Here is a 27,653-nt window from a genome sequence, read left to right on the forward strand (position 1 = left end):
TTAAAGATGTGTCATTATATATTAAAGCATTTTATGTGTTTAGGTATAGGGGTACATGAAAGTGGGGATGGAAGTTAAAATATAACATGTTAAAATATGACATCTCTGTAGAATCAGAAACACGATTAAGAAAACACCTTCAGGTGCACATAATCTCACGGGTGATTTGATAAGATGTAAAACCGGATAAGGAATAAAGAAAATGAAAATTGCATGAAGTATTTTGCAATCTAATTTACATATTCATGAACATGAAGTTTCATCTGGCACTTAGAGAATAAGCGATAGGAATTTTTATTTTTTGCCTATCCTCTACAGTGTGATAGAGCGACAGGCAGGTCCAATATTTTGAGTAGTGGATGCGGCGCAGCCGTATACACTACTGATAAAAATATTGGACCTGCCTGTCGCCATCATAGGTAGAGGATAGGCAAAATAAAAATTCCTATCGCTTATTCTCATTCTTAGTCAGTTAAATATTATTCGAATAACTGTAAACAATTTTTTTAAAGCAAAAAATAAGTTGCCGTCATAAAAACTCCCCTCATTATAAAATGAACGAAACTTGTTTACAACTTTCATGTATTCTGTTATGCATACTGCTAGCTAGCGTCGCGTATTCCGCACTAGTCTCGCGATACAGCAGCGATACATACGCGCACCTCTACAAGCGTGTAAAGCATTATCAATACGCATGATGACGGGGGGGCGTCTACGGCCTGATAAACAGCACCCGAAATCTTGCGAGTGTCCAATCAAAAATATGCCTACGAACTAGACCACTCCCACTGACTAAGAATATACTTTATTGGATGCATTCTCTTATTTACACAAATTTTCATGAAATTATAATTGATGTTTAAAATCATGTGTTAGAAAACTTGTGATTGATTAAGTGTAATATTTTGTCATATGCAAACTAGATTGTCTTGTATTTAGCATAAGCCAACAAGATATTAAATTTGATATCAGCTATATTTTTAACATTTGATACTTTTGTTTGCTGCTTTATATGCATAGAGTCACAGATGATATCCACTTGAAGTACTCCAAGCATCCATCAATATGCTACATTTATACCTTACATGGTAATGCGTAATAGTTTCAACACCTAGACGCCACAAGTTAATGCCTGTCTCAACTTTCCCGGTGTTCCAAAGTATATAGGATAAAATGAAAACAGTCTATTATACAAATATCAGCATGAGTTTTAAGATGCACACAGCTCACTGTCATTAAATTCTCCTCATCACAAACAGGGTGTTTGAATTCTGAGTTTCTTTTCCAACAATGTAAATGGATTAGACTATACCAGTTGAAATCCATACACTCCTGTGGAAGAAATGTCCTTAATCTCCTTGTACATAGAGGGTGGAGATTTCAAATGGAGTCACCCTTTCAGGTAATCTAATTTGAAATTTCACTCCCTGTGTGGTTGGAGATTTTAAGTTGTGTCTTCAACTGGATTTCAACTGTAAAATGGGCATTTAGTGACTGGGAACATGTCTCTGACCATCCATTGAAGAAATATATTATATAATATAGATAGCCATGAAAAAATACTCCAGACAAGTGAAAAAGGCTATTCTTTAAAGATGTGTCATATATTAAAGCATTTTATGTGTTTAGGTATAGGGGTACATTAAAGTGGGGATGGAAGTTCAAATATAACATATTGAAATATGACATCTTTGTAGAATCTGAAACACAATTAAGAAAACACCTTCAGGTGCACATAATCTCACGGGTGATTTGATAAGATGCAAAACCGGATAAGGAATAAAGAAAATGAAAATTGCATGAAGCATTTTACATTCTAATTTACATATTCATGAACATGAAGTTTCATCTGGCACTATACTTTATTGGATGCATTCTCTTATTTACACAAATTCACACAAAGTTATAATTGATGTTTAAAATCATGTGTTAGAAAACCTGTGATTGATTAAGTGTAATATTTTGTCATATGCAAAGTAGATTGTCTTGTATTTAGCATAAGCCAACAAGATTTTAAATTTGATCTCAGCTATATTTTTAACATTTGATACTTTTGTTTGCTGCTTTATATGCATAGAGTCACAGATGATATCCACTTGAAGTACTCCAAACATCCATCAATATGCTACATTTATACCTTACATGGTAATGTGTAATAGTTTCAACACCTAGACGCCACAAGTTAATGCCTGTCTCAACTTTCCCGATGTTCCAAAGTATATAGGATAAAATGAAAACAGTCTATTATACAAATATCAGTATGAGTTTTAAGATGCACACAGCTCACTGTTTTTAAATTCTCCTCATCATAAACATGATGTTTGAATTCTGAGTTTCTTTTACAACAATGTAAATGGATTAGTGACTGGGAACGTGTCTCTGGTCATCCATTGATGAAATATATTATATAAAATAGATATCCATGAAAAAATACCCCAGACAAGTGAAAAGGGCTATTCCTTAAACATGTGTCATATATTAAAGCATTTTATGTGTTTAGGTATAGCAGTACATGAAAGTGGGGATGGAAGTTCAAATATAACATATTAAAATATGACATCTTTGTAGAATCAGAAACACGATTAAGAAAACACCTTCAGGTGCACATAATCTCACGGGGGATTGATAAGATGCAAAACCGGATAAGGAATAAAGAAATGAAAATTGCATGAAGTATTTTGCAATCTAATTTACATATTCATGAACATGAAGTTTCATCTGGCACTATACTTTATTGGATGCATTCTCTTATTTACACAAATTTTCATGAAATTATAATTGATGGTTAAAATCATGTGTTAGAAAACTTGTGATTGATTAAGTGTAATATTTTGTCATATGCAAACTAAATTGTCTTGTATTTAGCATAAGCCAACAAGATATTAAATTTGATCTCAGCTATATTTTTAACATTTGATACTTTTGTTTGCTGCTTTATATGCATAGAGTCACAGATGATATCCACTTGAAGTACTCCAAGCATCCATCAATATGCTACATTTATACCTTACATGGTAATGTGTAATAGTTTCAACACCTAGACGCCACAAGTTAATGCCTGTCTCAACTTTCCCGATGTTCCAAAGTATATAGGATAAAATAAAAACAGTCTATTATACAAATATCAGTATGAGTTTTAAGATGCACACAACTCACTGTTTTTAAATTCTCCTCATCACAAACATGATGTTTGAATTCTGAGTTTCTTTTCCAACAATGTAAATGGATTAGTGACTTGGAACATGTCTCTGGTCATCCATTGATAGAATATATTATATAATATAGATAGCCATGAAAAAATACCCCAGACAAGTGAAAAGGTCTATTCTTTAAAGATGTGTCATATATTAAAGCATTTTATGTGTTTAGGTATAGGGGTACATGAAAGTGGGGATGGAAGTTCAAATATAACATATTAAAATATGACATCTTTGTAGAATCAGAAACACGATTAAGAAAAACACCTTCAGGCGACACATAATCTCACGGAAGATTTGATAAGATGCAAAACCGGATAAGGAATAAAGAAAATGAAAATTGCATGAAGTATTTTGCAATCTAATTTACATATTCATGAACATGAAGTTTCATCTGGCACTATACTTTATTGGATGCATTCTCTTATAAAAACACAAATTATCATGAAATTATAATTGATGTTTAAAATCATGTGTTAGAAAACCTGTGATTCATTAAGTGTAATATTCAGTCATATATGCAAAGTAGAAGATTGTCTTGCGTTAAAATCTTTAGCATAAGCCAACAAGATGTGGTGTATTAAATTTGATCTCAGCTTTATTTTAAAAATTTGATACTTTCATTTGCTGCTCTATATGCATGTTACCAAATATGCATGTCACCAAATATTGGATTTGGGAGTAGAATGCCAGGAAGACCTGTCCTAACATATATTGATATTCTAGGGCAAGACACACTTAAAGCTACTTAACTGTTTGCCTGTTGACAAACGCATCATTTCAAAGTTCTTTTGTGTTTTCAAGACTCCACAATCTGGCTCAGGACTATCTCACAAATAGCATCACAATTCACAAACCATTAAGACAAGCAGCTCTGGATGTAATTGATCTTGCAACTCCAAAATACAACCGGAAGTTTGACGATGGAGCTTTCAGTGTCTGTGGTCCCAAAGTGTTGAATGACTTTCCTATAACCATGATCCATTCATCATCCACTGTTAGTGCCTTTAAAGCCAGTTTAAAAACTCAATTGTACTAGTTTTCATTGCATATGTTTCCATTTTCTGCATTGCTGTGGCCATTTAGTTTCTAATTTATTTTTGTTGCATGTAAAGCGCATTGCTCATTTTTGGAAATGCATTTTATTAAGCGTCATTTGTATGTAAGACACTGGACTGGAGTTTCCATTGAGAGAGTGATGCAAGACAGAAAGATAGAGAGGGTCATCAAAGTCTGAGGACACCACTCAGACAGACAGCCACTAAACGTGCCTCTCTCTCCAACCACAGGTGTTAAATGGTAACTGACATATTCTTTGGATCATCTATAAACTCCTTTTTTCCACCTGGAATGTTAAGCAGTACCAAAAGAAGAAGATACCAAAAATACTAACCCTTATTTTCTTCTTCACACCCAGCAGAAAAGTTTCTCACAACAGACAAATTCACCTGACATTACTCAAATGTTTGCATCACCAAAAGCTTCAAGTGCAAATGGTAAGTGAATATTAAACCCATGAGAACTACCTGCCGATTGGCCAAAAAGAAGTTTTCATTATCAATTGGCCCAATCACCAACATTGTTAGAATAATTGCACCACTCCAAAAATTGGGGTGAATTATTTGCAAAACTCCATTCTGATTGGTGATTAAAGTGAAGATATCATGTAATTGACCAATCAGAGGCAATGTTAGATCGGCAGGTAGAGCTCAGGGGTTAATCGAATGCCGTTTTATAATGCATTTATATTGCTTTTGTTGTATTGCCTTCAAATGATAAAAAGTCTGCATTGATTGAAAGTTCAGGACATTAATTTTACTTTGAATTTTCATTTTGAAAGACATCATATTGTCAGTTGAAATGCAATTATTATCCTAAGGAAGTCAAATATGTACGGTACTGTCATTGTAGTGTTCACAACAAATATAATTGTGAATGTGCATGCAGGGTTTGTGACATTCCAATGCAATGCATGCATACTTTTTTTATTCTGTCTCTCCCAGATTATTTTTATACAAGAAAATAACAAATAATGACAATGCATATTATTTCAGTTATAACTCATCATTTTTGATTGTATAATGGAAAAGCAAATTTCATTCATTGTGGTTAATTTTCTGCTACTCAAGTCAATAATTGGTGTACTACAACTTCAGGACTACTCTTTTGACATGTCTTTTTGCATTTTTCTCATGTTTTCCAGACCGATCATTCAGCGTGATTAAATGTTTCATCAATTCACATAATATTGTTTTGACATTAAGTTACAAACAGCTGTAGTATGTAATTCCAGAAAGGATTTTTCATTTATATATTTATTCCATTTATACTTTTTTTTTTTTTATTAATTTATTACTTTTATTTCAGATAAGAGAAGTGGAGAAAACTGTGACAAATCCTTTGGAGGGTTTATGATGCCATCTGTAGACAACACAAGGACGAGTTTCAACAATCCATCAGGTAAGCTAATGTACATGGATACACATTCATGTTTACTCTAAGTTAATTAATGCTCTGCCTGCTGGCCATGCGCTTCAACGGAAAAAGTTCAAGTTTTGATTTTTTTTCCTCAAAATATCAAGAGCTATCTTAAGAACTACTCAACCAATACTAGGCTTGTTTGTACTCATTTTAATGCAATTTTCATGCTGATTCCAAATTTGGTCATAAAAATTAACATTTCTGAATTTTTTTAATTTTTAATTTTTTTTAAAACTTGTCGTCTGCAGTCGACACCTGTGCGAAGAGAGTTAATACTGTAAATACAGTCTTTTAATTATTGAACAGTGACTAATTGAAATAAGACATGATAATTTGAAAGAAATCACAGAAAAGTAAGAGAGACTGATGATAACTGTCAGAGAAACTGATGATAGCTGTCAAGAGAAGATACATTCATCAGCTTAATGCAAGAAGGTCATAAATGCAAACTAATAACAAAAAGAAATGGGAGAGTTTCTTCTTATTTCAGATTTTTTTACTTTGGTTTTCAAAATTACCGTATTTCGTCGAATAAACGCCCCCGGGCGTTACATTTTCCCAAGGGGGGGCGTTTATTAGAGGTCATTTTTAGCACAAAAATTCCCGTTAAAATCATTAGGTAACCTTAAAAGTCACGCTAAAATGACGAACTATGACCTTTTGACACTGACTTTTGGTTCACTTCCGGGTTCGGATGCACTGTTTACATATATTTCTTCATGATAAAAAGTTTGTTGAAAATTTCCTTGCCATTTGTTAGTATTTTTTCTGTGTTCTAATACCATTATACTACAAGTGTCTACCCCCTTGTAAAGATGCAAGCAATATTTAAAATAAATAGCGCCATCATTGTACAACGTTACTTAAAAATGGCAAAATTTTACATAACATCAAACAACTGTGAGAGAAATTAAGGGACAAATTAAAATGGTAAGGGAGGACAGTTTTTATGGTCTACTTAGCTCAGCAATGCTTTGCTGGCTTCGATAGCGCATTGTATCGGAGAGGTACCCGGCTTTTATCAGAGCCCAAACCCATTAAAGCCTGTAGCAAACTCTGTCAGGATCCGCTCAATTGTACACAGCGCTCCGATGCCACACTTTGACCAAATATCGATCGAATCTATTTTACGACCATGCTTGAATTAACAACCCCTTGAAACCTAATTGACTTTCTATTGACCTTAAAACACGACCCCAGACATGCTTATTTAATGACCACTTGAGTAGTTGATAAGTGGGTCGTTATGTACTTACTGAACACAAAAGAAATTGATTATGGTTTTACCATCGACCGTGTTTTTAATCCTGCTGCTCTGCTGAACGCTCCGATAGATATCAGCAAACTCGTATACTGTTCGCTTGTTCCTATCGAACGCTCTAGCGTACATGAACCATTATCGAAGACAGCAAAGCATTGCTGAGATAAGTAGACCATAAAACTGTCCTCCCTAAGAGATACTAAGAAGAAATGGTTACAGAGGGTGAGTGGAGTAAAAGAAGATGGGGTAGATATAAACATGGAGAGGGAGAGAGGAAAAATAAACATGGAGAGGGAGAGAGGAAAAACTGCATAAAAACAGTCAAGAAAGGATGAATAGCAAATAAGAGGATCTAGAATGAAGAGAAGAGAAAACAAAGAGAAGAGATGAGGAGAAGAGAAACAAGAGAAGAGCGGACAGATGAGTCTAGTGGAGAAGAAAAGAGGAAGAACTATGATTAGATTGATAGAAAAAACAGTATAATACTCAATTTATGAAAATAGAAGATGAAGAAGAAAAGCAAATTTGAATTATGATGAAGGGAAGAGAGAAGGCAGACAGTTTGCCTTAGCTTCATAAAGTCATCTAAATCATACTTTCTTTGCCTTGTATCATTTATTTCCAACCATTGCATATATAAGTTGTGTCTTGTGTTGTCTTACATCCTACTTGGTTGATCTCATTCTTCATTATTTAAAATTAATATTGTCACAATGAAATCTACAGTATCGTTTTAAGACCAATCACTGTCCCCATGATACATATATATTAATAAATAGCATGCTTTGCATTTGCAATTGGAAAGTGTCAGTAAGCATAAAGTGAGGTACCCACCTGTGTCACACAGGTAGAAATTTTAGACAAGAGTGCGAGAGATAGAATCGATAAGAAACACACAAAAAAAACCCGACAGATAAATAGATAACAAAGACAAGTACTTGTATGTTCCACATGTATCAACTTGATTTCCACTGTGGAATAGTTATCCACTTTTCCCCTAGGAATACATGACTGAAATAAGTCGATCGGTGCATTATTTTAGTAGTACATCATTTTCTTGCCTATTTTTAAAGTATCCAAGTATATTGTAATCCTCAAAACCTTGTGGCATGTCGGTATAAATCATAGATCAGTTGGCAAATGAAGAGTAAGAGAAATAGATGGTGTAAATCTGATCAAAGAGAGACTCATGATAAGGGCCTGCAAGGTCGATGCCTTTGGTTGTTTGTTAGTGATAAGAGCAGACAGTATCAGGCGCATCTTTCTCATACTAACCCGCTAGATGATATAGTGTGCCATATATATCTATGCTTGGTGGATATCTTCACTGTTATACTGCAAGCACCATCAAACTATGTTTTGTATATCATGTTTGTGAGTCATTTAATTCTAATCTGATATTAATCTTGTTTAGATTTCTCATTTGGTTACATTTGTGTCTGTGATGTTAATGTATTTGAATGTTGTTGAATGATGAAGAGAAATGTTCTTAATATAAAGAGGCATATAGACAAATGAATAAGTAGTTGCATGCACACATACATACATGTACACCCCACCAAACTCACACACATATTCAAATAGGAATAAAGAAAAGCAAATGGGAGTTGTGCCAGAAATGGAAAGTAAAGAAACACATGATGGGAAGAAATACAAATCTGTATAAGTAAAGGAAAAAAACATGGAAAGGATAGAAGCCAGACAAGCTAAATGTCATCAAAATTCATTTAGTCTGGATGAAATCTAGAGCATCTTTCTAAGACCAATCACTGTCCACACGATACATGTATATTTTAATAAATAGCATGATTTTCAATTTGAAAGTGTCAGCAAGCATGAAGTGAGGTACCCACACAGATAGAAATTATAGGTAAGAGTGCGAGAAGATGAAATCGATAAGAAACACCAAAAAACAGACAGATAAATAAATAACAAAGACAGGTTACTCTTATGTTCCACATGTATCAACTTGATTTCCACTTTATCCTCTTTCCCCTAGGAAGACATCACTGAAATAAGTCGATCGGTGCACTCTTTTAGTAGTACATCATTTTCTTGCTTGTTTTTAAAGTATCCAAGTATATATTGTAATCCTCAAAACCTCGTGGCATGTTGGTATAAATCATAGATCAGTTGGTGAGTGAAGAGTAAGAGAAATAGATGGTGTAAATCTGATCAAAGAGACTCAAGATAAGGGCCTGCAAGGCCTTTGGTTGTATGTTAGTGATAAGAGCAGACAGTATCAGGCATCTTTCTCATACTAAGCACCATCACACAGTGTTTTGTATATCATGTTTGGGAGTCATTTAATTCTAATCTGATATTAATCTTGTTTAGATTTCTCATTTGGTTACATTTGTATCTGTGATGTTAATGTATCTTAATGTTGTTGAATGATGAAGAGAAATGTTCTTAATATAAAGAGACATGTAGATAAATGAACAAGCAGTTACATGCACACACACCCCTACATATACACCCCATACAAACTCGCATATTATGACCAATCACTGGCCACACGATACATGTATATATTAATAAATAGCATGCTTTGCATTTGCAATTGGAAAGTGTCAGTAAGCATAAAGTGAGGTACCCACCTGTGTCACACAGGTAGAAATTATAGACAAGAGTGCGAGAGATAAAATCGATAAGAAACACCAAAAAACAGACAGATAAATAAATAACAAAGACCGGTTACTCTTATGTTCCACATGTATCAACTTGATTTCTACTGTGGAATAGTTATCCGCTTTCCCCCTAGGAAGACATGACTGAAATAAGTCGATTGGTGCACTCTTTTAGTAGTACATCAATTTCTTAAAGTATCCAAGTATATATTGTAATCCTCAAAACCTCGTGGCATGTCGGTATAAATCATAGATCAGTTGGTGTATGAAGAGTAAGAGAAATAGATGGTGTAAATCTGATCAAAGAGACTCAAGATAGGGGCTTGCAAGGTCGATGCCTTTGGTTGGTTGTTAGTGATAAGAGCAGACAGTATCAGGCATCTTTCTCATACTAACCCGCTAGCTAATATAGTGTGCCATATATCTCGGTGGATGTCTTTACTGTTATACTGCCCACACCATCCCACAATGTTTTGTATATCATGTTTGTAAGTCATTTAATTATAATCTGATATTAATCTTGTTTAGATTTCTCATTTGGTTACATTTCTAGGTTACATTTGTGTCTGTGATGTTAAAGACCCATTCAGTGATCCCAGCGAAAGTGTAAAAAATTCAAATTGTTTATAAATTGCTTAAAAGTGAAGGATAAGTCATTCAAATTGTCATTTGGTATTTTTGAAATGAAACATTTGGCAAAACGCAAAGAAAACAGCAGTATTAACAAAGTTGAAGCCCCATTCAAATACATGTAGCTAATTTAGATACTGTCAGTATCTAAATTACAGATTCATGTAAATTATTTTTGTCTTAATACACGGCTTTCGGCTGAACCACTAGCAGGCTATGTTTACATATTTATGATAATGACAAAGGTACCAAAATCTGAATTTTGATGATTTTTACGATCGTCCAGATGAGAAAATCACTGAATGGGCCTTTAATGTATCTTAATGTTGTTGAATGATGAAGAGAAAACTTCTTAATATAAAGAGGCATGTAGTCAAATGAACAAGCAGTTGCATGCACACATATATACATGTACACCCCACCAAACTCTCATACATCTTGAAATAGGAATAAAGAAAAGCAAATGAGAATTATGCCAGAAATGGAAAGTAACAAAAAACATGATGGGAAGAAATACAAATCTGTATAAAGTGAAGGGGAAAAAAGTTAGAAAGGAGAGAAGGCAGACAAACTAAATGTCATCAAATTTAATTTAGTCTTGATGAATTCTGCAATATCTTTTTAAGACCAATCACTATCCACACGATACATGTATATTTTAATAAATAGCATGATTTGCAAGTTGAAAGTGTCAGCAGGCATAAAGTGAGGTACCCACACAGGTAGAAATTATAGATAAGAGTGCAAGAAGATGAAATCGATAAGAAACAGCAAAAACCAGACAGATAAATAGATAACAAAGACAGGTTACTCTTATGTTCCACATGTATCAACTTGATTTCCACTGTGGAATAGTTATCTGCTTTCCCCCTAGGAAGATATGACTAAAATAAGTCGAGGTGCACTCTTTTAGTAGTACACCATTTTCTTGCCTATTTTTAAAGTATCCAAGTATATTGTAATCCTCAAAACCTCGTGGCATGTCGGTATAAATCATAGATCAGTTGGTGAATGAAGAGTAAGAGAAATAGATGGTGTAAATCTGATCAAAGAGAGACTCAAGATAAGGGCCTGCAAGGTCGATGCCTTTGGTTGTTTGTTAGTGATAAGAGCAGACAGTATCAGGCGCATCTTTCTCATACTAACCCGCTAGCTAATATAGTGTGCCATATATATCTATGCTTGGTGGATATCTTCACTGTTATATACTGCAAGCACCATCACACAGTGTTTTGTATATCATGTTTGGGAGTCATTTAATTCTAATCTGATATTAATCTTGTTTAGATTTCTCATTTGGTTACATTTGTATCTGTGATGTTAATGTATCTTAATGTTGTTGAATGATGAAGAGAAATGTTAATAAAGAGACATGTAGATAAATGAACAAGCAGTTCCATGCACACACACCCCTACATAATACACCCCATACAAACTCGCATACATCTTGAAATAGGAATAAAGAAAAGCAAATGGGAATTGTGCCAGAAATGGAAAGTAAAGAAAAACATGATGGGAAGAAATACAAATCTGCATAAGTGAAGGGAAAAAAATTTGGAAAGGAGAGAAGCCAGACAAGGTAAATGTCATCAAAATGAATTCTTTTTATGACCAATCACTGGCCACACGATACATGTATAATATTAATAAATAGCATGCTTTTCATTGCAAGTTGAAAGTGTCAGTAATCATAAAGTGAGGTACCCATCTATGTGAAACAGGTAGAAATTATAGACAAGAGTGCGAGAGATAGAATTGATAAGAAACACACACAAAAAAACCGACAGATAAATAGATAACAAAGACAGGTTACTCTTATGTTCCACATGTATCAACTTGATTTCCACTGTGGAGTACGTAGTTATCCGCTTTCCCCAAGGAAGACATGACTGAAATAAGTCTTTCGGTGCACTCTTTTAGTAGTACATCATTTTCTTGCCTATTTTTAAAGTATCCAAGTATATTGTAATCCTCAAAACCTTGTGGAATGTCGGTATAAATCAGTGTTGTAGTCGAGGACCTCATGTCCGAGGCCAAGGCCAAGGCCAAGGACTTGGTGTCCGAGGCCAAGGCCAAGGACATGGTGTCCGAGGCCAAGGACAACCCTCCGAGGCCAAGGACATTTGTCACCGAGGCCAAGGCCAAGGACCAAGGACTTTCATAATAATGAACCATACTAAACCACGCCCGATCGGGGGATCATATTATTGTCAACCAGGGCTTGAAATAAGCAGGAGCAAGGGGCAAATTTACCCCTGCTAAAAGGCAAAATGCCCCTGGTTCTGAAACAGAACTGTGTGTATTTGTATAGACCAGGGGCAATATTTACACAAAAACACCCAAAATTGCTCCTGGATCTGAAATCCTTATTTCAAGCCCTGTTGTCAACATAAGGTAATTTTATATGCACATTAAATAATGCTGAACGATAATCCTATTTATAAAACTCTATCAAATAAAAATGCCTAATTAATTGGGGCTCTTTATCCTACAACCATGGCCAAAATGTGTTGGGACACTTATGGAAAACGTACACTATAGTATGACCTTATTTCCGTTATTATTAACGTGATAAAGTGGAGGTTTCTTTGGTGTCAAGCCTAAACACTTTCCTAACACCCCAACCTCCCCTTCCCCACCAATCAATGTTGGGTGCCACAAGGCTCGTGTGACCAAAAAAGTCGAATTCAACATTGATCGGGGGAGTGGGGGGCTTATTTACATTATCCTATCAAACCGTCCCAACACTTATGGCCAGCATTGTAGTTTAAACCAACAAAACACAAGTAGGCCTATGTTGTATTTTCAAACTTGTTCATTATATCGCGTTGTTTCTTAGTTTTACAATGTATCTACACTCTCAGAAAATATGGTTCCAATTAGAACCTTTTTGTTCTCTATATAGAACCCCTAAGAATTAAACCCTTAAAAATGGTTCTTAAAAACTCAAGAACCCCTAAAGGTTCTTAAAGGATCCCTTAAAGGTGCTAAACAACCTTTATAGAACTCTTTTTGGTTCCTTGTAGAACCATCAAGGGTTCCTTATAGAGGACAAGTGAAGAACCCTTTTAGAACCCATTTTTCTGAGAGTGTAGACGAGATGCATCCATAACGTAGTGAAGATTACAATATAACACGCTTTTATGTGTTTGATCCGCATATCTACCATTATTTTTGATGTCAAAAAGCTAGATAGTGGTGTAGATTTCTTGTTGACATTGGGGGGAGGGTGGAGTTGGAACATTTTCTTGAAGTAATGTGAATCCAGCCCCTTTTGGCGACAAAATAGGTATATGGTACAAAAACGCGTGTAGTGCGCAAAAAAAAAAAAAATTGCCACATTGAAGCAAAACAGGTGAAATATAGTTCAAAAGTGGAATAAATTTGCACGAAGCGCACAAAATTTGGCACTTTGGGGGCTAAAATGGCCAAATATGAGGTTAATTTGGTCAGAAACCCACATACAGGCATCAACATTGGACCATCCCCCGTGACAAAATATTGGGGGATTTATCCCCCCATCCCCCCGGAATCTACTACAATTGCATGGTTTCCCCATGTGCGAGGAGAGCTTTGATCTGGCAGTATGCATGAATGGGAATTGAACCAGTCATATAACATTGCGTAAAGTTATGTATGTAATTCTTCCTTTCATTTCATGCCAGTTCGAGGCTTTCCTTGGTGGAACCGTGCAATAGGCGAATGGTATAATATGTGTGACAAAGCAGCCTAAAATGGGCATCTATCTTAAGATCAAACACAGCAATATCATGATATGTAGCTGATGAAATTAACCAAAATAGATCAAATTAGTTTGATCACATTTAATCGAAACGCGTCCTACAATAGCTTCTAATGAGTTTCTTAAAATATTTAAAAAACCTCTTCTCTATTTGATATTCCTATTTTAGGAATCATATTGGCTGAGTGGAATTTTAATTAATAATAAAGCCACATTTTTGGCCTCCATGTGCAAAAAGCAAAGATGATAGTTAAGAGTGCACCAAAATAAATAAATATTTTTGTATTTCAATCAGGTACAATAAAAAGCTATTCTTGTCATGTTTCTCTAAAAGGTTCTTGATAACTAAACAGCAGATTGTATTTTATAACTCTATCACTCATTTGCCTGCATTTTTGATGATTTTGCCTGTCCTTGTCGTGTCCCTTGTTGTTGAGGACCAAGGACTTTGAGGTCCGAGGCCAATGCCAAGGACTACTCGTCCGAGTCCAAGGACTACATGTCGGAGGACCAAGGACTTCACAACCTGTCCTCGAGGAGTCCTTGAGGCCAAGGACAGTACTCGAGGACTACAACACTGGTATAAATCATAGATCAGTTGGTGAATGAAGAGAAATAGATGGTGTAAATCTGATCAAAGAGAGACTCAAGATAAGGGTCTGCAAGGTCGATGCCTTTGGTTGTTTGTTAGTGATAAGAGCAGACAGTATCAGGCATCTTTCTCATGCTAACCCGCTAGCTAATATAGTGTGCCATAGGTGGATATATCTTTACTTTTATACTGCACACACCATCCCACGATGTTTTGTATATCATGTTTGTGTGTCATTTAATTATAATCTGATATTAATCTTGTTTAGATTTCTCATTTGGTTACATTTGTGTCTGTGTGGGGGGATATGATATTAATGTATCTTAATGTTGTTGAATGATGGAGAGAAAGGTTCTTAATATCCAGAGACAGGTGAATACAAAAGGATACTATACTGATGGCAATTTGCAATCAATGTCGCTTGCCAGGTCTTACTATGCCAGTGTCATGAGAAGAGCTCTGTGGAAGAGACAGGACCGAATTTTAAAGGCATGGATAATTTATTAATTTATGTAAGAGTCACATGTTTGTACCAACCACAGAACAGAGTTTCACCTATAGTCTGTATATCCTATCTACCTTGAGTCACTGGCACTAGCTTTGAAGTTCAGCATGTGCTGCGTTGGCTTAGCGTAGTTTCTTGCGTATACATATGCGGCATGTTGATCGTGCGCTTAATAAAAGTATGTACACGCACCAAGCAACGATAAGCTAGCGCAGAACACACTGAAAGCTAATGCCGGTGACTCGAGGTAGATATACAGAATACAGTAAATAAATAATTAAGGTACCAGTTACGTTCACCCCCTGTATATCCTGAATAAAGGCAGATCTGTCACAATTGGAACCAGCAGCCAATAGCTGCATCTTTTAGCTCAAATTTAAGACCTCATTTGTTGAAATTGTTCAAGAAATAAAGACACAACGATCCAAAAACCCAAGGAAGATGAAAATTTAAAAGTTGCAGTTTGCCACATTACATGCCCTATTGATTTGTACACAAAGCGTTCGCGAACAAGAGAAGTAGCGCTGTGCTTTCATTGATTAGCACGAAAAACTAGCGTTGTGCTTTCAGTGATTAAAACACAAAAGTGCAACTTTTTATTTTGTATCTTCATTAGGTTTTGGATCACCGTTTCTTAATTCTTAACCAATTTTAACAAATAAGGTCTTAAATCAGAGCTAAAGAGTACAGGCTTTGTTTGCTTGTTTTAATTTTGACACATTTGTCATTATTTAGGATATACAGGAGTGAACACAACTGGTACCTTAATTATTTTGCTAACTGTATAGTAGCTCCACATTCACACCAGTTTAAATTTAACACATGTAAATCCACATGAATATTGACATTGACACAAAATTTACACATCATATTCATATGTAATTAAAATTATAACTTAATATTATCAGTACATTTAGATGCATGCTTTATTAAGGGGAGGCATAGGACATGGAAAGTGGAAAAATGGCTATTTTGACCATTTTAGTTTCTTTTGAATTTCAAATTGTGCATATTTTGATACTTAATATGTTTTTTATTTGACTTAAATCGGACATTTAGATCAAAAGTTATGGCTGTTTTAACCGAAAGAAATTACGCGAAATTATTTTCTCCTATACTAATGCGTGTGTTGTATTTCTTTGTATTTTATTGTTTTTCAAGGTGCGATATTTAAGAAAATTTGGTGCAGCTTTTTTTATTCTTTAATTGCTAAAATTGTTGTGGTTATAACAGAAATAAGTTTTTTATCAATCTCATTTGCATAATTTTGTCTGAATTTACATAATTACTGTTTCTAAACATAAAATGCCCTTTTTAGCCACTTGTCGTTTCGCGTTATTTCAAACCTTGCGCGCAGTTTTTTACCCACAACCACTCATCCGATTGACTTAAAATTTTGCATGACGGTTGAAAATACATTTATCTGCAAGGCTAATTTCAAGATTTTTGTTTACTTTTTAAAACACGCATTTGTGTGGGATTTTTGACAAATTATGTAATTCTGGAAAATGCGGATGCGAAGCGAGAACATACTTTTCATTTTTTCTCTTCATAGAATTGTCAAAAGTACTTTGAAGTACATGCATGCCAAAAATGAAGTAAAAAATAATTTCAGAAAATGTTTAAAACTGCGCGTTCAACAACCTTGAAAAATCCAATATGGCCGCCGTTGCCATGGCAACGAACAACACAGCGCAGATAAAAACGTATTAAAATGAATCGCAAGGTAAATATACATTTACCTATCCCGATTTGGATGTGATTGAGCGTTTATTTTAGAAAATCACCTTCAAGTCCTATGCCTCCCCTTAACTTTATTGAAAAGATTACTAGTCTGATATTTTGTGTACTTTAGCTTGCACAATAATTTATTCAAGAGTCACAAAATGGCGTCTCATATGTACTGACGGTACTGTCCTCACACTAGCGCCGGAGTATCTCCTGCCTGATTCAAACTCATCACATCTACACACTCATATAAGCAAATTTACAAATGTACCACTCACCAACCTTACACACCCTCCATGTGTAAACAATGGAAATCATGGACATCATCCCACCCTATAGAGTTTTTACTATCCAACTGAGGACATAATTTTCAGTTTTAGATTTCATTTCAGATTTAACTATCTAAGGTGTGGACCAAACCTACACCAGCAACTCAGTCAGTAGCTATTACTAGTATTTATTATTAGGCCAAAAAAAAATTTGTTGTGTTGCCCTCCCAAGCCTAAAATCTGGTAGTACAGCCGGCGGATTTTTTTTTTTTTTTCTTTAACAACTCAACCATTTCATACCTACTATTTCACAGTAACATGAGTGAAGAGAGGCATGCATAATATTGGCTGTATTTTCTACCCAATGTTGAATATTTTATTGAAGTAAATATTAATATTAAGACCCTTCACAATTAATTCTTAGTTTACTATATAAAGATTTTAAAAAAAAGGCATGATCGAGGTAACTTAATTATTAGTTATTTATTACTTATTATTTTCTTCATTTTGAAACAAGTGGTCACAGCCCAATATCAACATCTTGCATGGTACATTTTGGCATTGCAGATCATATTGCAATTATGGTTGATTTTATACATTGATAATAATATGTGTTATTTGTTTGTTCAGGATTCATGATCAAAGTAAGAAAGTAGCAAATTAATGTAACAAAAATGTCATTTAACAGAGAAAATGACAGATAAAAATCAAATAATTAAATATTTTGCAATTCTCAATTTTTGATGCGGATGGGAAATAGGAAACTCAAAACCAATTGTGAAGGGCCTAACATCCATGTTGTTGGGATTCAATGAGTAAGTCCTACTATCCAATTAAAGTGCTGGCTTGGGGCACAATCTTTTTAGTGAACATCAGGGATCGGGGAATAGGCTTGGGGGTACATGTATGATATAAAAAAAAACATTTGTTAAAAAAAATTATTAAAAAAAAAAAAAAAACCGGGCCCAGATTTTCGCGATTTTGACCCGGCCGCGGAGGGCAACACAACATTTTTTTTTGCCTTATATATGCTGTTTTGGATCTAGAAACACCACCCAGCTGTGGATGTCCATGGTTCCTGTAGATCCACTGTTACACATGGATTTCTCATGTGCATATTCTTGCCATTGCCTATAATCATACACTCCGCCCCATACACACCCCTGTCTGTGTTTGCCTCCAAACGTGGACATTGTGTTTTGCTATCTAACCGAGGACGTGTGTATGATGTTTTCATCGCCTAACCGTGGACTAAAATGGCGGATTTTTTGTGTGTATAATACGAAACGGAATTTTAGCCATCACCCTGCGGACGGTAGTTTTTACACGTGTGGTCCTCGGTTTCAGGCAAATAGCGTTTAAAGCATCTAGCATGCATTTGAGGTCTTTTGCAGCAGTTTGAGACCGAGGACAGTCCTCGGTTGGAAGTAGGTCCACAGTTTAGGGTGAAAAATCTTGTGTGTGTCCTCGTTTGTCGGCAAACACGTACGCACACCTATAGTTCCAGTGGTAAGACCTATCAACAGTTGACCATGACCCGCAGTGTGGACCCACGTTATACTTTTAAACTATAGACAAATCATGGACTGACCCAATAGCCCTATACTGCTATAGATGACACTTGTGAATTATCAACAGTTGGTTATATGTCCACACTTTATTAGAATGTAATGGGAAAAAGAAAACCTACCTTGCCAAAACTTCAAAATTGAGATTCATTGACCTGATTTTGCTTTATCAGATCACACATTTGTGAAATTTATACTGTTTGTGATACATTGTCTACTCAGTTACTTACTCACAGGAGTATCTCACACACTTTCTTTACAATATCCGTGGTTTAATTCTGATAAATTATTCACACACAAGTAATCTGATAAGATATTGCCATATATGTCCAAGAAACCTCTGCAAAACACCTGGATTTAAATAATGTACAATTCTAGTGAATAGAATGCAGCAAACAAAATACAGATATAGTCTTTCTCATTCTTTACTGATTCCTATGAAACCCTCACCACTATTTATGTCTTGTGTAGTAAGAGTGTGATTTAATCTTGCCTCAGTAAGTAAGCGCAGCAAAATAAGAGAAGAAATGCCAAATTATATCCCTTGTTGTACGGTAACATACCTTGGAATGCCAGCGGCTACTTAAAGGTTGTACTTTACTTAATCCTACTGTAGTACTGTTGTAGATTTGTGCAAGTCAATTGAAGAGCCAAGTATCTTTACTTCACTCATGGTGTTTGAATGATGATGACTTCCCTTTCTTTTCTCTTTCTCTATCCCTTTCTCCCTCTACTGTTTAGTCACCTTTATCCTGTCTCTCTCTCCTTCCCTTCATCTCTCTCTCTTCCAGTCTCCTCCTCTCTATGTGGCCCATATTATATAATTCCCTTTCTTTCTCTCACTCTTTATCCCCCTTTCGTTTTTGATAATCAATTTAAATCAACAATTTGACATCAACCTACCTCTCAGAGTAACTGCCAATAGTTTGTTTGCTAAATGTTGTTCTCGGTTTTGTGTGCAACAGGTGTTTTCCAATTTCAACATCTGAAGAGTTTGTTTCCAAAAGGCATTAAGTCCAATAGCTGCCTTGTGTCACATTTTTCTGGTATATTTTTACATTTTAAAGGTTAAATGACATCTAACAATTTACCTATTTTCAATATCATTTCTTTTATATTTATTGTTTTCTTATTTGCATGTGAGAGGTTAAAGACATTTGCATTTATTCTTTTAAAGATAACCAAAAAATGTTATAACTATTCTACTGCTCCAATGTTATTAGATTGGCATGGTTACTGCTACTCTTAGAAATAACTTCAAATAAAAAAAAAATCCACAGAGCAGCCTTTAGACTTAATGCCATTTGGAACCAAACTCTTCAAGTGTTGGTGATGTAGAGTCACATTTAGAGGTGAGCGCTACATACTGCAATCTGTAACTCAACAAAATGTATATTATTGCACTTAACCTGAATATCTACTATAGTACAGTGTTATCTTTCCGTCGTTTTATCTTTTCAGTTTCTGTTTCCGTATCCGTAATAGTTTTTGTAAGTCATTGTTATTCTGAAGTGGTAGTCTCCCAGGTATGACCAATCTTTTATTCTAGCCTTTTGTTAGTTACTGAAAATTTGAAGCTCGTGAATTTCAGTTTTCGTTTTGGTAAGTTATATTGATTTTTTACATAAAACCTCGAGATGTGCGGTTGGGTGCTAATCTAGACAAAAGAAGAGTCTAAATTTTACGGTCCTAAATTCAGCGGAAATTGTATGCGGCTTCAATTGACTTGTGTTTGGTGTATATGCACTTACGCCTAGACGTAAGTGCCTGGTAAAATTGTCTTGCATTGGAATATATACTAACCATATTGCCAAGTTATAAGCAAAAGTTTTTCATATTGGCGATGAAACGAGCGTCTAAAATAGTCAAATATCTCCCAATGAGGCGCGTACAAGTGGTGAGTTGGTAATCATGTTTTATATTGAAATGCAATACAAAGGAATTGCATTGGAGCAAAGATAATGTATTCTATTCATTCGTACCAATGGTAAGCTAATCTGATAATTGGTTGGGTCTATATGCAAGGCTCGGGTTTATTTTAAATGTTTATATTTTTGCAGAGCTTATTTTCAGTCATGGATCATACTGATAAATTTCGCAAGGGATGGAGAGGGAGAGAGCTAGGGAGGGAGGGAAATACTTGAGACTGAACAGGTGAGAGTGGGAGGTGCTTGGAAGAAAGAGAGGAGAGGAGAGACTGAAAGACTAGAAAGAGAAGAACTCGAGAGGAGTGAGTAGGGACTGGGGAGGGAGTGGGGAGACTGATCATGGGGGGGGGGCAGGAGGAACAAAATAGGGAGATAGACATTGATGGAAGGGCGACACTGTGGCCATGCACAAGTGCTTTGGGGTTCGACAGGCTCATAAGCGGACCTTTTGTGATTTTAGGGCTTATTTGCAACGCTTTTACAGAAAAAAGTGGATTTTGTTATTCGGATTGGCATGCATTTTGTGAAATTAATGTAGATCAATTTACCAATGTTAAAGAGAGAGGGCGCTAGGCCATTAAAAACACTGGTGTTAACATAATCTTTTCTCGCGGTTTTATTGACATAAGCAATCACCTGTATTGAAATAAGCTGATTGGTACTACATCTTCTCTATTCAGAGTTAACAAATGAAGTCAGATTACAGTAACTTACTGAATCCCTTGCGTTTTCGTATCTGAACAAAAGACTTACGGAAACTGAAAAGATAAAAAGACCCTTTGTCTTAATTTTAGTCCTGACACCCTCCAAATAATACCCTCTTGCTATGCTGACTTTCCACTCTGTAAAGATACCACTAATACATTTTGTATATAATCATGTGTATGAGGTCTGATAAAGATCTATTCATTATTGTCTGTTTTGAGCAATTTGTTGAGAATACAGCTCAACTGATCATACTTTTCCTACATTCGACCTTGCATGATTTTTGAGTTGACACAGTCATGAAAATAACTATAGATACTTGACAGACCATTATTAGGTATCTGATGGATCAGTGAAGATAAGAAGGGATTATAATATATCTGTAACCTTGATATTATAGTACATCTCGAGGTAAAAGTGCAATGGACATGTTTTCATTTTATGTTTCAAATATCCCGCATGAAAATTGAGTATTTAACCCAAAATGGAAAATGGAACAATTTATTGGAAATCTGTTTAACAGATTTTTTTGACATCTTTTTCTGCACTGTATTATACCTAAATTAAGAAATTTGATAAATATTCAAAGAAAATATAGGTCATCCAAAAACTGTTGATTTTTACACATTTTGGGGCAAAAAAGGAAAAATAAGCAAAAATATCAAAATCTGTCTTAACAGCTTCATTCATCAAGTCATAACAAACGGCCTACATGCTTAATTTCTAATAAAATATTGAAATTGTGAAAATATAGGTATTTATTGATTTTCATGTTTTTTTTGCAAATATGCTAATAATATGCAAATTATGAAATTGCAAAATAAAGTTTCTACATAGCATACATCTTTCAAGTGTGATGTTCAAAATGACAGACATCAAAAAGAGATTCGATGAAATGTAAAGGTGTAGTAACAATTTTGGCATGGACTGTCTGGTTAGGCAAATTACGGTAAGTTGAGCTGTATGGTTGATGAAATACTGATGTCAATAGGAGATGACCTATTGAAGACCAGGGCTCATGCTTAACTTTGTTAACTATTTGTTTTTGCTTTGAGTTGGACAAATTGCTGTGTTTTATAACTTACCCGCCATTATTTCAGCTAGCCTGGATATGTTTTCTTATTTGTTTGTTGCTTTACAATCCTCTGTTAAGGTAGAAACTATCTACTGCTGATATTGGTGTTGATGAAGTATGTTGGCTATCTACTGCTGATATTGGTGTTGATGAAGTAGGTTGCTACCTACTGCTGATATTGGTGTCGATGAAGTAGGTTGCTATCTACTGCTGATATTGGTGGTGATGACGTAGGTTGCTATCTACTGCTGATATTGGTGTCGATGAAGTAGGTTGCTATCCACAGCTGATATTGGTGTCGATGAAGTAGGTTGCTATCCACAGCTGATATTGGTGTTGATGAAGTAGGTTGCTATCTACTGCTGAAAGTAGTGTTGATGAAGTAGGTTGCTAGCAACTGCTGATATTGGTGTTGATGAAGTTGTTTGCCATCTACTGCTGATATTGGTGTTGATGAAATAGGTTGCTATCTACTGCTGATACTGATGTTGATGGAGTAGGTTGCTATCTACTGCTGATATTGTTGTCGATGAAGTAGGTTGTTATCTACTGCTGATATTGGTTTTGATGAAGTAGGTTGCTATCTACTGCTGATAAATTTACTGTTGATGAGGTTGGCTATCTACTGCTGATATTGGTGTTGATGAAATAGGTTGCTATCTAATGCTAATATTGGTGTTGATGAAGTAGGTTGGCTATCTATTGCAGATATTGGTGTTGATGAAATAGGTTGCTATCTGCTGCAGATATTGGTGCTGATGAAGTAGGTTGCTATCTACTGCTGATATTGGTGTTGATGAAGTAGGTTGGCTATCTACTGCTGATATTGCTGTTGATGAAGTTGGTTGGCTATACAGCTGAATTTGATATTGACGAAGGAGGTTGCTATCTACTGCTGATATTGGTGTTGATGAATAGGTTGGCTATCTACTGCTGATATTGGTGTTGATTAAATAGTTTGCTATCTACTGCTGACATTGGTGATGATGAAATAGGTTGCTACCTGTTGCAGATATTGGGGTTGATGAAGTATGTTGGCTATCTACTGCTGATATTGGTGTTGATGAAGTAGGTTGCTATCTACTGCTGATATTGGTGTTGATGAAGGAGGTTGCTATATACTGCTGATATTGGTGTTGTTGAATAGGTTGGCTATCTACTGCTGATATTGGTGTTGATTAAATAGGTTGCTATCTACTGCTGATATTGGTGATGATAAAATAGGTTGCTACCTGCTGCAGATATTGGTGTTGATGAAGTATGTTGGCTATCTACTGCTGATATTGGTGTTGATGAAGTAGGTTGCTATCTACTGCTGATATTGGTGTTGATGAAGGAGGTTGCTATATACTGCTGATATTGGTGTTGTTGAATAGGTTGGCTATCTACTGCTGATATTGGTGTTGATTAAATAGGTTGCTATCTACTGCTGATATTGGTGATGATAAAATAGGTTGCTACCTGCTGCAGATATTGGTGTTGATGAAGGATGTTGGCTATCTACTGCTGATATTGGTGTTGATGAAGTAGGTTGCTATCTACTGCTGATATTGGTGTTGATGAAGGAGGTTGCTATATACTGCTGATATTGGTGTTGTTGAATAGGTTGGCTATCTACTGCTGATATTGGTGTTGATTAAATAGGTTGCTATCTACTGCTGATATTGGTGATGATAAAATAGGTTGCTACCTGCTGCAGATATTGGTGTTGATAAAGTATGTTGGCTATCTACTGCTGATATTGGTGTTGATGAAGTAGGTTGCTATCTACTGCTGATATTGGTGATGATAAAATAGGTTGCTACCTGCTGCAGATATTGGTGTTGATGAAGTAGGTTGCTATCTACTCCTGATATTGGTGTGCTGATGAAATAGGTTGCTATCTACTGCTGATATTTACTGTTGATGATGTTGGCTATCTACTGCTGATATTGGTGTTGATGAAGTTGTTTTCTATCTGTTAATTCTGATAATTTTCCGATTAAAAAAAAATCCCATTGGTAGGTAAATTTTCTGTTTATTTTTTTAAAAGCCCACTCACAGGCCTGACTACAGTAAAGCCTGTAAAGTAGACATAATTCACAGTCATTAAAATGCATGTCCATGTGGATTTCCTGCAATTCAAAACAAATAAACCAAATCGCATGCTGAAAGTACATTTAAAGGGGGCTTAAATAGGAAAGTAAGTGGCAAACACTGTTGGTTTTGTGAAACAGCTAGATAATGTTTATTAATTAGTATTCAACACCTCTTCCTATACCTTTGTACAGGAGCCAACCGTTGTTAATCCGTGATATATCCACAGTCCAGTAGCGTGTACGCGTTTCGCAAGAGCGCATAAAATTTGTCATGCCTGGAACTTACGCGTAAACATGCACTCTCTTATGTTGGAGGTAGCGGTTAAACATTACCGCTTTATTCTTTATTCTTATTGCTGCTATTAACAGCGAAATCTCCGATCTTCTTGTATTAAGTTTGAGTGGCAATGACAAACAGACATTCCGAATGAAAGAATCATGTGAATTAGACATCTTTAACATGTTGTCGTTGTTGAAAGGGAGTAAAGCTGCCCTCGCGAAGTAAACCACACAGACGATGCGGACGCATTGTTGTTAATTGGCGATGAACAACAGTGAAACATGATTGAATCCCTAAATCAATTGGTGACACTGCCAGTGATTGAGTTGCTATCTACTTGTAATACTGGTATTGATGGAGTAGCTGTTGATTTCGATGCTGATGAAATAGCTGTCTATATTGCTAATATAATGGTTGATATCATTGTAGACAAAGTTACATCTTGATATGATTATAATCAGTGGTGATGAATCAGCAATCCCTTTAATACTGATAGCTGTGTAGACAAGATCAGTGTTACATTACTACTCATCTAAATCAGGCCTGATTATTCCCCGATTTAAATCGGTTTTACGATTTTTTTCTACTAAAAAAAAAAAAAAATTTAATTTTCCGGAAGTGGATGATGATATTTCATCATAAAAAGAGCAAGAAAATTTTTGTTAAGAAAGTGTTAATTATAAACTTTTTAGGGGTTGCATGCATTAAAAATGAAAAACAATTTTAGAAAAACCCATACAATTATATGCCTCAGAAACCCAATTTTTACCCTCTGATATGGATAAAACCCAGGAGCTTCGGGGGGCTTCACCCCCTTGACCCCCACCGGGGCATTGCCCCTCGACCCCCGCCGTAAGGGCGATACTACGGTCGCTACGCTCCCTCCGTTCGCCAACTTAAACCAAAACAGATTTTTTTTTTAGGACCACAATCAGGCCTGATCTAAATATGTAATGAGGAGTAAAAGAATCATCAGACTTTTGTATACATTATGTAGCATTAACTTTAATCCCTAGAAAACCATAGAGTTCTTAGTAAAAATGTTGGTTGGGCAATAATGTGGAGGAGGAGACCTGGTGTTATATGAATGAGTCGCAAGAAAGTTGCGAAACACTAGTTTATAGGTGTTTAAAAAAATTCTAACAACACTTTAAAAAGTGCTTATATTTGGTTATTTTATTACAGAATTGAGAAATTTTCCAACATAGTTACAAAAATGCTTTGTTTTGAGCATATATTTAAAATCTAGACCATTTATATATTTTATTGGTTTCTTTTCTTTTCTTTGGTATAATTTGGTGTTCAGTCCACGCATTTGCAGTTCTGCAATCATATCAAAACCAATACCCCACTCCACCTCTGGAAGCACCTTGTTTATCCTAACACTTACAGAAATAATTTTAATATATAAATTAATTTTCTTTTACTACAGATATGTTTGGTAATCCAGGTAGTCCATTACCTTCAAGCAGCTCCAGTGGAGGGGCTCTGTCTCTATTTGGTGGTGGAGGTGATGCTGACCAGAGACAAAAAGGTGCAAATTCTCCAGCAGGGTTCAGCTTCAGCTTTGGTGGTGGTTCAGATTCTCCTAGACAAGGTGGATCATCCTCTCAACCATTCAGTCTGTTTTGATGAGTGCACATCTGAAGAAATCTATACTGAGAGTGCAGTAAATCAGCATTCTAAAGCGGTACAATGTTGTCCTCCTTGACCTGAAAAGTAAGGTGTATCCTGAGACTAGAGTGTGCATAGTGCAGTGAATTCAGTCACAAGTTATTATTGAACTAATTATATGGCAAATATTGTGTAGCCTTTTGTCATCGACTCTGTATCAGTCTAAATTAGGCTATATAAAAAATTGGTCAGCAGCGGTCAGTATGCCTACTATGCAAATTTATATACAAAAGTAAGATATGAGACGTGAACATTTTTTAATGGTAGCCACAGATTTTGACCTGGAGAACTTGGTCTGTTCTATCTTATTTTGTTAATGTTACTCATTTACACGAAAGAGTGCTTTTTCCTGATTATTTCCCCACGTGCCTTGGATACATTCATTTTAAGTGCATTTGATCTAGTATGTGAGACATGTGTTAGGGCAACCACATGCACTAACAATGATACAAACACAAACCTGGTGTGCCTTTCATGCTTCATGATTGAAAGTAATATATTGCTTAATTTCAGGCCAAAAAAAGACAAGTTTTCTTTTTGTGTGCAACATGTTAAAACACAAATGTGACGTGTCATGTCAAAATGAGACACTTTTGGGCAGGTTATCAATTTTGAGGTTTTACATAAATAAAGAGATATTTTGCTCCACCACACCATTTTTCCCAATTAAATCTGACATTCCTAAGCAAAGATATTGAGTTCGTAAGTTATGGTATTATAAAATTGCATGGAAATTGAGATATCGGCCTTTAAAAATATTATTGACAATGTTGAGAGTAGGAATTACCTTGAAAAATGTCTCAAAAATACAAGATGCCAGTTATATTCCGGTCTAAAACTATCAGACAATATTTTAAACATTAATAACATCGCAAATTTCGGGTCAAAACCACAATTGTGAAAAAATCACCCGTGGGCAGATTTTTGGTTATTTTTCCATTTACGATCCTGCCCAAAAGTATCTCCTTTTGACATGACATGTCACAAATACATGCATTTTTAAAGTTTGTATTTGCTTGTAAATGATATGATAATAAAATATATTATGAATGTGTTTACTGTTTTATTGTTATTTGAAAGGGGGATAATAGTCATAATGAATGACAATAACTCTGTGTATACCAAATGTACACATTAATTGCTTTTTATTAAACATACAATGCTGTATAGCTGCTTTATATTTGACATTTGCTGTTGATAATATTTTGCTACTTTCAGTCAAGTTTGTACATCATTTCAAATAAATACAAATTGATTTTTCCTTACAAACTGTAAAAATGTTGTACAAGAACACTCACGTTTGATAAATT

At 35.3% G+C, this 27,653-nt stretch overlaps 1 protein-coding gene across 1 annotated transcript in view; it reads left to right on the forward strand.

Annotated features, from left to right (window-relative positions):
• The window catches only part of LOC140141629 (uncharacterized), a 176,327-nt gene extending 149,128 nt beyond the window's left edge, over window positions 1-27,199 (forward strand). The window contains exons 13-15 of the mRNA XM_072163540.1: window positions 4,618-4,693; window positions 5,565-5,657; window positions 26,102-27,199. Of these exons, the coding sequence (XP_072019641.1) occupies window positions 4,618-4,693; window positions 5,565-5,657; window positions 26,102-26,301 (369 nt within the window). The 3' untranslated portion in view covers window positions 26,302-27,199. The remainder of the gene's footprint in view (window positions 1-4,617; window positions 4,694-5,564; window positions 5,658-26,101) is intronic.
• The last annotated feature ends 454 nt before the right edge of the window (window positions 27,200-27,653 follow it).

The sequence above is a fragment of the Amphiura filiformis genome, chromosome 19 (assembly GCF_039555335.1).
Source record: "Amphiura filiformis chromosome 19, Afil_fr2py, whole genome shotgun sequence".
NCBI classification, from domain to species: Eukaryota; Metazoa; Echinodermata; class Ophiuroidea; order Amphilepidida; family Amphiuridae; genus Amphiura; species Amphiura filiformis.